The 13057-nt window shown below is 45.9% G+C and overlaps 1 protein-coding gene across 5 annotated transcripts in view; it reads right to left on the bottom strand.

The window, feature by feature from the left end:
• Nucleotides 1-13057, bottom strand: part of KIF2A (kinesin family member 2A) — a 525241-nt gene that overhangs the window by 124553 nt on the left and 387631 nt on the right. For all 5 annotated transcript variants that reach the window (XM_086960677.1, XM_086960679.1, XM_086960678.1 and 2 more), the window contains exon 16: nt 6730-6797. In XM_086960677.1, the coding sequence (XP_086816803.1) occupies nt 6730-6797 (68 nt within the window). The remainder of the gene's footprint in view (nt 1-6729; nt 6798-13057) is intronic.

Genomic DNA, 13057 nt, shown 5'->3' with positions numbered 1-13057 from the left:
TTCAGGTAACAAGCTAACTGAGACCAGGAAGAACATTTCCATTGTCGAGAGAAAAAAAAAAAGAAAATTTAGAATTTACTTACCTGAGCAGCTGTCTCTCCCACGTCGTCTCTCTGCTCCTCAACCAGGAAGCACTCGGGCCCCCCGAAGCCAATTACAACTGCAATGCAGCATTGTGATTGGTTCCCCTAAGCTAATCACAATGCCGCAATGCAGTGTTCGGATTGATCGGAACATCGTGGTTCGGCGCTCAGGCGAGGAAGGGAGCCTGGGCATGTTCTCCACCAGGCGGTAATGCAGCCTGGGTGGAGAACTTGCAAAGTGAGCATGACTGTTTGGCCAGGCCAAGACGAGTGCAACAACCACTCTTCCTCCCCAACGTCACGGGAGCCAAGCCCCGCCATGACCTGGGAGATATAGAAAATAAAATGATAATAACTTCTGTTTTCTTTAACACTGCTTTGAGAGCAATGGGGCAATGCCAATCTACCTTAGCAGAGGAGCCACAACTGGCTACCGCATTATCTCCATGCATGGAGGTGTAGATTGTGGAGGCCAGGGAGCAGGACCCTGCCATGTAGATGCAACAGTAAATACTCCCGAAGCAGCAACTTGATCGTAAGACAAATGCTCATGTTCAGAAGTACTGAGTAGCACACCATCCTACCCCAATACTGAGCCACTAGGATAACTAGGGCCCGGTTGGGCTTTCATCTTATTCATAATTCAAGCTTGCAGGGGTGGAGGCGAAGTAATGATCTCCTCTCTAGGCAGAATGCATCCCCAAGAGAGATTTCTAGGGAACTCGAGCATGCAAAAATGCTGACATTATGCAATCTCAGTCATGATCAAAAGATGAAGCCAGGGCTCTCTCCCCATTGCTGAAAAACATCCTGTGCCACCTCTGGGTGTAACTGCCAATTGTGATTCGCTAGGAGTCGGTGACTGTGTTAGTCTGCCCAGGCATTTAGAGATCCTGCCAGTCACTTCCAGAGGAGCACAGCCTCCTGACACAAGACCTCACTCCCCCCTGCTTATTGCAGTACCACATCATGGTGGTGTTGTCTGTGAGTACCTGTACAAACCTACCTTTGATGATGGTATGAAGGCCTTCAACATCAAGCGGATCGCCCACAACTCCAATAAACTAATGTAGAGTCTAGTTTCTGATGGAGGTCAGAGTCCTGATTTCCACCCTCTCCCAGATGGCCTACCCAGCCCAGTAGTAATGCATCTATCATACCTTTCCGGTCTGGGTGGCATAAGGAAAGGAGTCTGCCACTGGTTTAATTGCAGTCTAGCAGCCACCACTGCGTGTCTTTTGGAATAGGCTCCGAAACTTGGATGGAATCTGATGGATTCTGCAGGTGATGTGCACACTTCAGATCCGACTGCAGAGCCCGCATGCATCCTATGGTGTGATCGACTAACAGTTCCAGCAGCCTCAAAATTATCCTCACTGAGCTCTAGGACAAAGGCTGAAAGATCAGGTCCTGGATTCTCTGTTCTGTGCAGTACAAAACTGCACTGTATCAAGGATAGAAATAATTAACGGGAGCACGTGTGACTTCAGCACGTTGACGGTGAACCCAAATGATGTCAGAAGGTTCACCAATGTCTGGAAGTAGTCTATTTGAGGCGAGACTGCAGTCAACAGCAAGTCATGAAGGTAGATTAAGACTGGCACACCCAACCCCCGAAAGTATGCTGCAACCACTGCCATCACTTTTGAGAACATCTGAGGGGCAAAAGTAATGCCCAGAGGGAGCACTGCAAAATAAACGCTCCTGGCACACTGAAAATGGCAGTAAAGGCCTGTGGGCCTGAAGGGAATATCGAAATACGCATTCTGCAGGTTCAAAGCTACCATCCAGTTCTCGGGCAGCGTAAGCATCCTGAATCTGTCCTTCCGCAGGAAGGTGTTTAGAGGGGGGAGCTTCCAAATAGTACAAAGACATCGGTCCTATCCGTGGGAAGAGTTGCACTCAGTTCCTACTTCTGAGGTTGAAATCCTCCCGGTGGCTCCTTTGACATAAAATGGCCTGTACTTCCTGCTCAAAACTGACATTTGATCTTTCGTCAGCTGTGCTGGTGAGGCAGGGTACAAAGAAATGGGAGGACGCAGCCCCTTTGGGCAATTTGGAGGATGCAAGTTTCCTAAATGATGTCTCTCCACCTTTGGAAAAAATATCTGACCCTGCACACAAACTACACAAAAGTAGTTTTACAGTTGTGGGCTGCGGAGGGGCGGGGACTAAGCTGCATGGTGGACCCTATACCCTGAATGTTGCCTCTGGGAGCCGTGGCCTCAGTTACAAAATGGCGGAGAAGGTTTTAGAACATAGGGGCGGGACTGGCAATAAGAAAAAGTCCTGGCATATCCGCAAAAGGTGCTGAACTGTTGGGAAAAGTGGGCAGACAATCCCCAAGTAAAGCGCTGTGGCGTGATTTTCTTCAAAGCGTTCCAGGGCAGGGTCTGTTTTCTCACCGGAAAGGTGAGAGACCTAGAATGGAATGTCTATTAAGGATGATGCCTGGACATCCCCAGAGAAGCCCGCAGACCACATCCAGGTGTGGAATCGAAACATCACATTGGTGCCCCTTGCCCAACCCAAGCAATCAGTTGTGCCATGTCAGACCGAAAAACACATTTTGCCACATCCCAGCTATCCTGAAAGTTCGAACTAAGGACATCAAGAGGACCTCTGTAACTGCCAGTAGGATTTGAACAACCATATTCTACAAAGTATGGGTGTAGTGACCCAGGACGCTGCTGGCATCGACAGATCATATAGAAAGGCTGGAAGAAAAGAACATGTGCTTGCTAAATGTCTCCATGCACTTGGATTTGGGGTCATCTATGATTGTAGGAAAGACGTTAGGGTCTATTCTGCTGGTGGATGTGTGTACCACTAAACTCTCTGGCATTGGATATTGATTCAGGAACTGAGGGTTGCCCAGCACTGCTCTGTGGCGACGAACTACCTGGCTACTGACTAGAAACCCAGGACTTGGATTTACCCAAGTGCTGAAGAGGAAATCCATGAGGCAAGAGAGGATGCCAGGCTGGAGAACCTCTGTGGGGATGCTGGTCTTTATGCCCATAGTAGGGAGCTCCAAGTCAAGCACCACTGCAGCCTATTGCATGACAATGATGAAAGAAGCACTCTCCTCTGTGGAAGCACCAGGGGGAGAGACAATTGTGGTGTCTGGAGGGGGTGTCTAGACCACGGTCACCCTGTAATTCTGCAAATCAATTGTTCTCCTTTTACTGTGGGTCAAACTCATCCCTCTTAATCATAGTCATTATGACTCAGACTAAAGGCCTCTATGGATCCTTGGGGTCAAAAACTTGCCGGAAGGAACCAGAAGCGTGCCAAATATGCGCAGAATGACTTTCCTAAAGGCCTCGATCGGGCAGATGGACCACGAAATACTGGTAGCTGCTGGACCAGATCCACAGTTGGAAGTGATGAGTTCACCTATAAAGGAGCCACCTCAAACCTATGACTTAATTCCACCTAGTTTCCCTAGTCTCTAGGAACTAGAGAAAAGGTTACTGAAAAATCCTAAACTCCAAATGAGAGGACGAGAACGATATAACAGAAGGGATTGAGTACCAATCATAAAAACTGATACAGATGGTAACTTCTAATGGATACTTCTTTCACCCGATACTTCCTCTGTTTAACAGTTACATTAGCAAAGGTACCGAAACACACAGCAACTGTGAAAACATAAGAACAAATCAACCACACACTGCATCAAGAAAAGACTAACTGCATCAACCAACAAATATCTAGTAAACGTAAGTACTCAATTGCTGATAGCCACCTGGCAGATATTCATAAGCAAACCTCAGAAAATGTCAAAACTAGTAGAACATCTTGCAGACAAATGAGTTGCAATCCTCTGTGGTCTACTTAGAAAGCTCATAGCAATTCAGAATACAAAAGATAATATTCACTGAAATTGCCTGATTAAATTACCTCCTTTCCTACTTGGTACCAGAAAACGCACAAAAGGATGGTAAATTGTTCGGATTGTTCGGAACATGCTTAATTTCATAATGAATACTATAAGGACCTCTTGGGATCAAGCATATGGAGTTGCTTTTTAACCTTGGAAGCTTGGGAAAAATGAGACCGGCAACCACCTGTTTTGTTACAAATTAAATTACATTTGGTAGGAAGAATGGTTTTGGGGCGAGAATGTGGCCTACAGCTAGGGCGTCCGACCTCGGAGCTGGGGAACCTGGTTCGAGCCGTAAAGTACTCTGATACCATCGGGTCTAGTTAGCCCTATATAAAACTCAAAACTAAAAAAAAATAAAAATGGACACTGCAGACAATACGTGAAAGAATCTGCTGCTTACAAGATTATTCTGAAGTGCCAGTCCATAAAGCACTGCATGACTACACATCACAATGCCTCCTGAAAGTGTGCCAGAGGCAATTTGGTGTCAGATACCTCTAGATATATCATAGCACCCTTTCACCACACTCACTCCCCACCCAAGGTGACTTGTTTAAGTTCTGGAGAGGACAGAAAACCCCAGTCTTTTATCTTGCCAAGGGCCATGAATAAAAGTCGAGCAAACACTTCTAAAACATAGACATATTAGTGCTCTCTCCAGCTTCCAATACTTAGCCATCTGTCAGACACCTTGATTGGCGTTTGCCACCTATTTACTTCTCAGAAGATTGCAGAATTTTGCAATAATCCCCACAATGATTTTAACACTGAGAATGTGTACAAAAAAAGGAATGTTCAAGCCACAGATGGGATGCCTATTCACAATGACATGCCACAGTCTGTTATAACATCCTTCTGGGATCCAATGCATAAATATTATATATCTACAATTCTTTATCATTCCAACTGCCGGCTGCAGTTTCTTCATCCACAATAGTGAAAATACACAGTTCTTTGCTTACCACATTGGCAATGCATGATTATGGCTTGATCAGTTATCTCTTCCTGTCTGTTACAGGCTTCAAACCAATAAAAGACATTGTGCACCTCAATTTTGGTTAGGAGGAAAAAGAATCCTTGAACTGTTATGCACATGTCTCTTGGAACATTTCAGGTTCCAGTAATACATAACAGCATGTTCTAGTGTTTAGCTGGATGATGTTCCGTACATAAGTTATGGTGTGCATCTGCTGGGCAAATTTCAACTATAGATCACCAGTGCGTTTTACCAGACTTCACCAGCTAAGCCTTGTAATTTATGAACTCTTGCTCGTGTAATTGTAATTGGTAAGGTTTACCTGGTAATAATGTATACTCTTTTCACTCACTATAGTGCACATTTAAAAACTGAACACCCTGGCACCCATTTACAAGCTGTCCGTCCCTTATTAGAGCAGGGTAAGAGTTTCATATAGAATATATACAGAAAGGCAATTTTTGTTTTAAGAAACACATATGCTTCCTCGGATGAGTTCGCTTTGTGCATCATCAGGCGCTGGGTTTCAGCTGCTTTTTTGTGTATAATGAATTAGAAAAAAAATACAAAGCCACACTGATTTTAATTAGGTAAAAAATCTGTATATATTTCTCTTAGCCATATAGGTGCAATACAACCTTTCATCAATATGAATTTGCATTCCAATGTAAGCATAACAGATTGCAGACTGAAGGATTGGTTTATTACTATAAACATTTTTTGCTTATTCTGATCACCTTGATACTCCTTAGCTACCAGACAATAATGCAAGATTTCACAAGGATAAATGAGGAGTGGGTAATTCAGTCTAGTCCTGAAGAAGGCTATAAAACCCAGTTGTGGCTCTAGTTTTTTGGGTAAAAATGTTGAATGATTTATATTGGGGAGATGGTAGCCACCCTTAATATCCACTTACATTGTAATGTTACAGCAGGAGACACAAATAAAACTGAGTCTAATAGTTAATTTTAGCAGTCTTTGGATCTTGCCGACCCCAACAACTATAAAAATTGTAGGAGCCCACTGTGTCGGCTGAGAGTCTTGCGTCCTCTAAACAAAAATCTCTGTAGACATAATCCAATTTAGCTTTAATTGAAACGCCATCTGATTTCCCTACCTTAAACCTGTAATGCTTGTTGTCTATATATTTAACACTGGGGCACACTGTTCTAAACACCTCTTACTGCTCTTTGGTTTTTACAATTTCCAGAACCACAGGTTCATTGACCATATTCTGAACTTCAGCACTCCAAGATGGTCTTAAGGCAAGAAATAGAACTCTATAAATCGGCAACATAAAAGGTATACCAGAACACAAACCTTGATGTAACCATATCAAGTTGGAAATTATGACGATAAGTAGCTTACAGTACTCTGTAAAAGGAAAATTACGAGCCAAACTCAAGAGAACATTGTCCTACATACAGGTGGACCGCAAAACATGCAAGTTGAACAGTAGTTTGTTTCCCCTTAAAGCAAGTACTTCAGTATTGATTACACACGTTAATGAGCACATTACTTTTTGAAATCTACACCATGATTAACGGAAAAACTGACATTTCAATCACGAGTTGGGAAACAGTGAAGACAAAAAAGTAGGAGAGTACAGTGAAAGCAGAGAAATATTAATAGGAAAAGAAAAAAGTTAAATATTTTACAAGTACAAACAAATAAAAACATACACGGAAAGTATTAGATCATCAATGAAAAATGTCCCACAGTGCACAATTTCCATATTACACATTAAAATGCTTAAATTCTGAAAACAAAAATCATACCTGTTTGCGTATCTTAAAGTATTTAAAGTGTTTTCACAGGAAGCCATTCCTGGTGAGATGGTAGCAATCTGTGGAAATTCAAATAAGAGTATAAGTGAGAAAACAATAAACGTGAAACTAGGTCGCAATTACAGCAAAGATCATTCCCTTGAGCATAATGTATATACTTTTGTGTTGAAGGAAAACCTACTACAGTCATACAACATATCACACATCTATCTGGCTAATTTTTAGGAATTAAAGGCCAAATCATTGAAAGGGTATATTATTATTATGATTGGCTCCTAAAACGTACAAGCACGATTCCTAAACTTCCACCCATGAACTCGCTAAAATGGACCAAACCGTTCATAGAGGCCCCAGAGAACTTGTGGCACAAAATATAGCAAACACATTTACGCCAACTTTCTCATACTGGTGTCATGTTAACAGCAGAGCTCAATCGTGAAATATCCCTCCAATGCTGCCGATGAATCATACAGATTAGAGCAGACTTTTAAAAATAGAAAAATAAAACTGTTCAGAAGGTGTGATGAATAATTAAAAAATAAGAAGACAACCACAATTTTACATGTCATTTGATTACAGCCAGTAGTTAAACAAAATGAAGCTTCAAAATGCAGACCAAGAAAAGGAAAACCAGATCAGTTTGTGGGCAATCACAAGAAAAAATAGCATTTAAGATGGTTGAAGGTACAATTATCCAACTTAGGGCTTTAAACATAAAAAGTCTCCAGAAACACTTTTGTTTCCACATACATTTCACTTGCAAAACATAAATGCACCATATTGAGAAGCTAAACATAACTTTATAATCACTATGTGAAGGGTAAACAAAAGGGCATCGACATCCATGACAACTGAGGCGCATATACACACAAGACAAACAATATATATAGCTCAGTGTAGTAATCCGTGAAAGGCTTTCACTGATTACTACACTGCGCTATATATTTGCCTTTGCATGAATTTGAAGCTGTTCACTGCAGGCAAGCATTGGCTGCCACATTGGCTGTCACCGTGGTAACGTTCAGTGCCAGCAAGGACCTTTGATGTTAACTTTGGCTGCCACCACGCTTTATACAGATGTAAAGCACGGTGGCAACCGATGTTAAAATCAAAAGGTACTTGCATGGACTTTCACTGGCCAATCCGCTTTTATTGACTACTACTCGAAGGTAAATGAAAGCATGGTAAAGTAATTGAAAGCGGATTAGTGCAGGCAAGAACCTTGAATTTTACCATTGACTGCCACCGCAGCATTGGCCCAGTGCCTGAAAGGACTTTTTTTTTTTTTTTTTTCAGAACAAGCTTTATTGCCATATCAGGAAAGATTGCACAAACATTTCACAGTACTCCGAACCCCGGAGGAGCCATGAGCAGAAAATCTAGGTATAGAGATTAGCAGTCAATGCAGAATACAACAGAAATCAGTTTTGCCGAAGAACCCCCCAAACCCAACCCCCCACAGAAACAACCCTCCACCCGGGTCCCCCCCTAACCCCAAACACGATGTCCGTCCATACTCGATAATATAGTCTATATACATTTGGCAGTACCCTCCTACCCTGGCCCAAGTCCATCCAACAGTTGCTCACTGACCGCATCCTGTTGTGCCGGCGGCTCCAGCCACAGTCCGCTCACCTCTTCCAGATTTTGAAATGTTTCTTAGGGCAGCCGCGTGCCACGAACACCGGGCGCTCCAAACTCATATAGTAGTCCAATCCCTGTTTCCAAGCCTCTATCGAGGGGGCTCGAGTATTTTTCCAGGCACCGGCCACATCCCTTTTAGCCACCACCAGGCCTAGGAGTAACAAGTGTCTTTTATAGATGTTGCCTCCCACCTGCTCCAGAAAATGCAAGAGACCTAGCTGTGACGTACGGGGAGTGTCCAACCCAGCACCTCATCCAGACAATTCCAGACCCGCCTCCAAAACCCCGCAAGACCACACCGTATGCACAAATGTGCCCACCTCACGGCCACACCTCAAGCAGTCAGAGGAAGCAATCAGACCAGCCCTATGCAGTCGCTCTCTTGTGCAGTAGGCCCTATGCAGGTATTTAAACTGAATAAAGCATAATCGCACTGCAATAGCCGTCTCCCTTGGGGCTGCCAGGGCCTCTCTCCAGCTTTCCTCATCTAATTCCCCTACATCTCTTTCCCATATAGATCTCAGTCTGTCCAGGGATGAGGAGCAGTGGATAACGAGGGATTGATAGATACGGGATATTTTTTTATCTTCCAGTTCCCCCATGAACAACTTGGCTTCCAAGGGGCTGAATTCTGGTAAGGATTCCAGTCCCTCCAGAGCAGGGGAGATGGCGTGTCTAAACTGCAGATATTGAAAGAATTGGGAGTGTGGCATATCATATTCGTCCCTCAGAGCCTGGAACGACTTAAGAGGCGTCCCCCTCATAACATGTCCCAGCGTCGAGATCCCTATAGCGTCCCAGCCTCTGAATCCCCGCAACGCCGCCAGAGCCGGCAAATGGCCATTGTGCCACAGGGGAGTCTCCTGCGTCAGTGTATTCTACCACCCCATGCGGCCCAGCGCCCTCCGCCACACCTGAAACACCACCTGTGTGACCATCGGAAGGTTCTTTCTTTTGGCCGCCGAGTAGAGGAGCTCGTGCAGGGTATCAGGATCCATCAGGTACCGCTCCAGGGCATACGCCGGGTCGTTGCGGTCACCGTACCACCATTCGTTTAACACCATCAAGTGGGATGCTTGGTAATAAGACAAAATATCTGACGATGCCAGGCCGCCACAATATGTGGACAAGAAGCAGGTGCGAAGTGCCACCCGGACCGCGCCCCGAGCCCAGAGAAAGCGACCAAGCGCCGAGTTGACCGGACGGAACCATTGTGGTGCAACAGGGTATGGATGATTTTGTAGTTGATATAGTAGGCGCGGAAGGTCTACCATCTTAAATATGGCGGAACGGCCATAGATATTGAGGGGCTTGCGGGACCACGTCTTCATATCAGAGCGAACTTTGTCCCACACCAGAACGACATTGCGTTCCCACGAGACTCCCGGTATATCCGACAGGAATACCCCGAGATATTTAATGCCCCCGGCTGCCACCCGGAGGGCCGACGCCCAATCGCCAAGCGCCGCACCATCGCCTATAGTCCATAGTCCATAGTACAGATTTCTGAATATTAAGATCGAGCCCCGAAACCTCACCAAAGATCTTCATTATTTCAAGAACTCTTGGGCCCGGCCTGTTAAGGTCAGTGAGAAAGAATAACACATCGTCCGCATAAAGAGCAATCCGGTCCGATGGCCCAGAGTCCCACTCGAACCCTCTCATCTGTGCATCCATGCGGACCCACGCCGCTAGGGGCTCCATGGCAAGAGCAAATAAATATGGCGAGAGAGGGCAGCCCTGGCGGGTACCCCGTCCTATAGGGAAGACCTCCGAGATAGCCCCCGCCACCCGAACCGACGCCGTCAAATCGGTATACAGGAGCCGAACGTAGGAAAGAAAGTGAGGCCCAAGATTCAGCTGTGAGAGGAGTGCCTGCAGGTAGACCCAGCTCAGGGAATCGAATGCTCGATCTATATCCGCTAGCAGCAACGCTGCTTGGGCTCCGGTAGCTTTCATCATTTCGAGAGCAACTTGGGCTCGTCTGATATTGTGTCTAGTAGCCCAGGACGTTTAATTTTAACGTTGCCTGCCACTGTGCTTTATTACCGAAGGCAGATCTAAAGCTCAGTGGCAGCCAACGTTCAAAGGAAAGGGCCTTGCATGCACTAAGTCGATCTTACCGACTCTGCTACTGCTTGATCAGGGGCCCACTTACCTCACAGAAGCAGCTGCTGCGGGCGGTCCACATAGAAAGTAAATGAAGAGCACTGAGCCAGCCTGGAAAAGACAGGTGGCACGTGACCAAAAGGAAAAACGTCATGTTCTTCAGCCCGCCCCAGCTATGCTCACTTCAGCCAATCAGAGCTGCTGTTTTGTGTGGTGCCGGGCAAGGGCTGAAACCTGTGAAAAACAATGAAGGGTAACAAAATAAAATGCTGAAATGACGTCGCAATAATTAGATAGCAGAACTAGCTAGTCTGAGGGTCGGCGCCCTACCGGTAGCTCGTGATCGACTGGTTGGAGACCCCTGCTTTAGTTTGTCCAGCTTGAGTTTGTTCCTTCTATTGCACAAACCTTATTTACTGTATTCTTCCACAAACTTGCTTACTGTAAACAGGCCTTTAAATCTTGTTCTTATCTTGTCACATTTGCTGTGCATTCAAAGACAGAGGCTAAATGTCAAACTCTCTCTTCCGAAGGAGCCTGGTGTTTACTTTTCATTCCTTGACTTCAAAGTGAGAGGAGTTATATATAGCTGTGTTCAACACCATTTCCCATTACACACTCATCACCAGACTCCACCAGCGTCCGGGGCAATACTCTCAGGTGGATCAACTCCTTCCTCACAGGATGCACCCAGGGAATTTGCCTACCACCTTTTAACTCCGAACCCAAGAACATAATCTGCGGCGTCCCCCAGCTGTCCTCCCTCAGCCCCACCCTCTTCCACACCTACGTAATGCCACTGGTCCACATCATCTGCACCCACAGCCTCCTATGCCGACAACACTCATCCTCTCAGATGACCACACCAAATCCAACTTCAGAAACACCATGACTAACGTCGCCGATTGTATGAGGTCCATCTGCCTGATGCTGAGCACAGACAAGACAGAAATGCTCATCTTTGGAGAAAAAAAACTTTGTGTTGGTACGACACCTGCTGGCCCTTGCACTCAAACCAACTCCTACCCCAACAGACTGCACCCGGAACCTTGGCATCATCATCATTGACGGCCAACTCCCACTCAAGCAACACACGAGTACAGTGTCTTTTTCCTGTTTCCACATCCTCCGCATGCCACAAAGGATTTTCAAATGGATCTCTATCAATGCCAGAAGAACGGTAACCCAAGTCCTTGTCTCCAGCCGACTCGACTATGGAAACTCACTCTACGCCAGAACCACCACACAGCTCCTCAAGTGCCTACAAACCATACAGAACACTGCCCCTATACCTACCAGCATCACCCCTCACCTCCGAAGCCTCCACTTGCTCCCCGTGCAGAAGCGATGCCAGTTCAAGGTAATGACCCTCTCATACAGAGCCCTCCACAACATCAGGCCCAACTACATCAACCACCACCTGACTTTTCACCTACCCAGCAGAGCGCTTCGCTCAACTTTCCTTACGCATATTCCATGCATTCGTCGAAGCTGCTGTGGAGGTTGTTCCTTCTCCTTCCTTGCCGCCAAATCCTGGAATGGCCTCCCCCTTCAAACCTCACGCCCCTCTCCAAGTTCAGGAAAATACTCAATACCTGGTTCTTTAGCAAGAGTCTGTCAGTGTCCTAGTGCCTGGCTACCCCCAGGGTGATAAACCACTTTTGAAAAAGTACCTGCCAACCATGTCCTCTGTGCCTGTGCTTCTTACCTAAAACAAAATCCCTAATTGACACTTCCGCCCTCTGTAAGTCCCTAGTAAAAGGTACTGAGTACCTATGGCCTGGGAGCTGATGACGGTCCCTTGGGACCCCCCTCACTGGGACCATGTCACTGCTTTTGCAGTTTGCATGCCCCTGTGAGGGAGAAAACGACAAAGTCCACATGGCACCCTGCCTGGTTCCATGCCAACTGGTACTGCCTGAAGGTTTAGGTAAGTCACCCCTCTAGCAGGCCTCACAGCCCTAAGGCAGGGTGGACTATACCACAGGTGAGGGCATATCTGCATGAGCAGATATGTCCCTACAGTGTTGGAGTCCATTTCCTGATATTGTAAGTGCCAGTAAAGCCATAGAGAGTACATGCACTGGAAACTAGACAACTTAAGTTCCACAGCACCATGATGACTACACAGGAGTGTTTGGTACCAAACTGCTCCTCTCATTAAATCCACACTGATGCCAGTGTGGGATTTATTGCACTATGTACCTCAGAGGTGCCCCTTGAAAACCTGCCAACCCTGGTATAGTCTCTAAACAGATGAAAACTGCTTGTTTCTGGACCCCCTGGGTACTCTGGGACCACATACATCCTGGACAGCAGTTTCATGCCTACTAACCCAGGACAAGCCAGTGCTCGAAGAGGGGACCTTCAAAGACCTGCCACGTTTGTAATGCATCCCCCAGCCTCTGCTGCTAGCAGAAGATGGCAACGGTTTGCACACCCACTTTAGACGTGAAAACCGGCAGGAACAAATCAAAAAAATAGGTGCTTTCATCTCTACAAACCTCACCCCTAAGGTGGGGGAGGCTAGGTAAAGCACAACTTTCAGTCCCTGCCATCTCGAATA

This window comes from Lissotriton vulgaris, chromosome 3_1, assembly GCF_964263255.1.
Source record: "Lissotriton vulgaris chromosome 3_1, aLisVul1.2, whole genome shotgun sequence".
NCBI classification, from domain to species: domain Eukaryota; kingdom Metazoa; phylum Chordata; class Amphibia; order Caudata; family Salamandridae; genus Lissotriton; species Lissotriton vulgaris.
The sequence above is the reverse complement of the archived record's forward strand: the minus strand, read 5'-3'. Positions and strand labels throughout refer to the sequence as shown.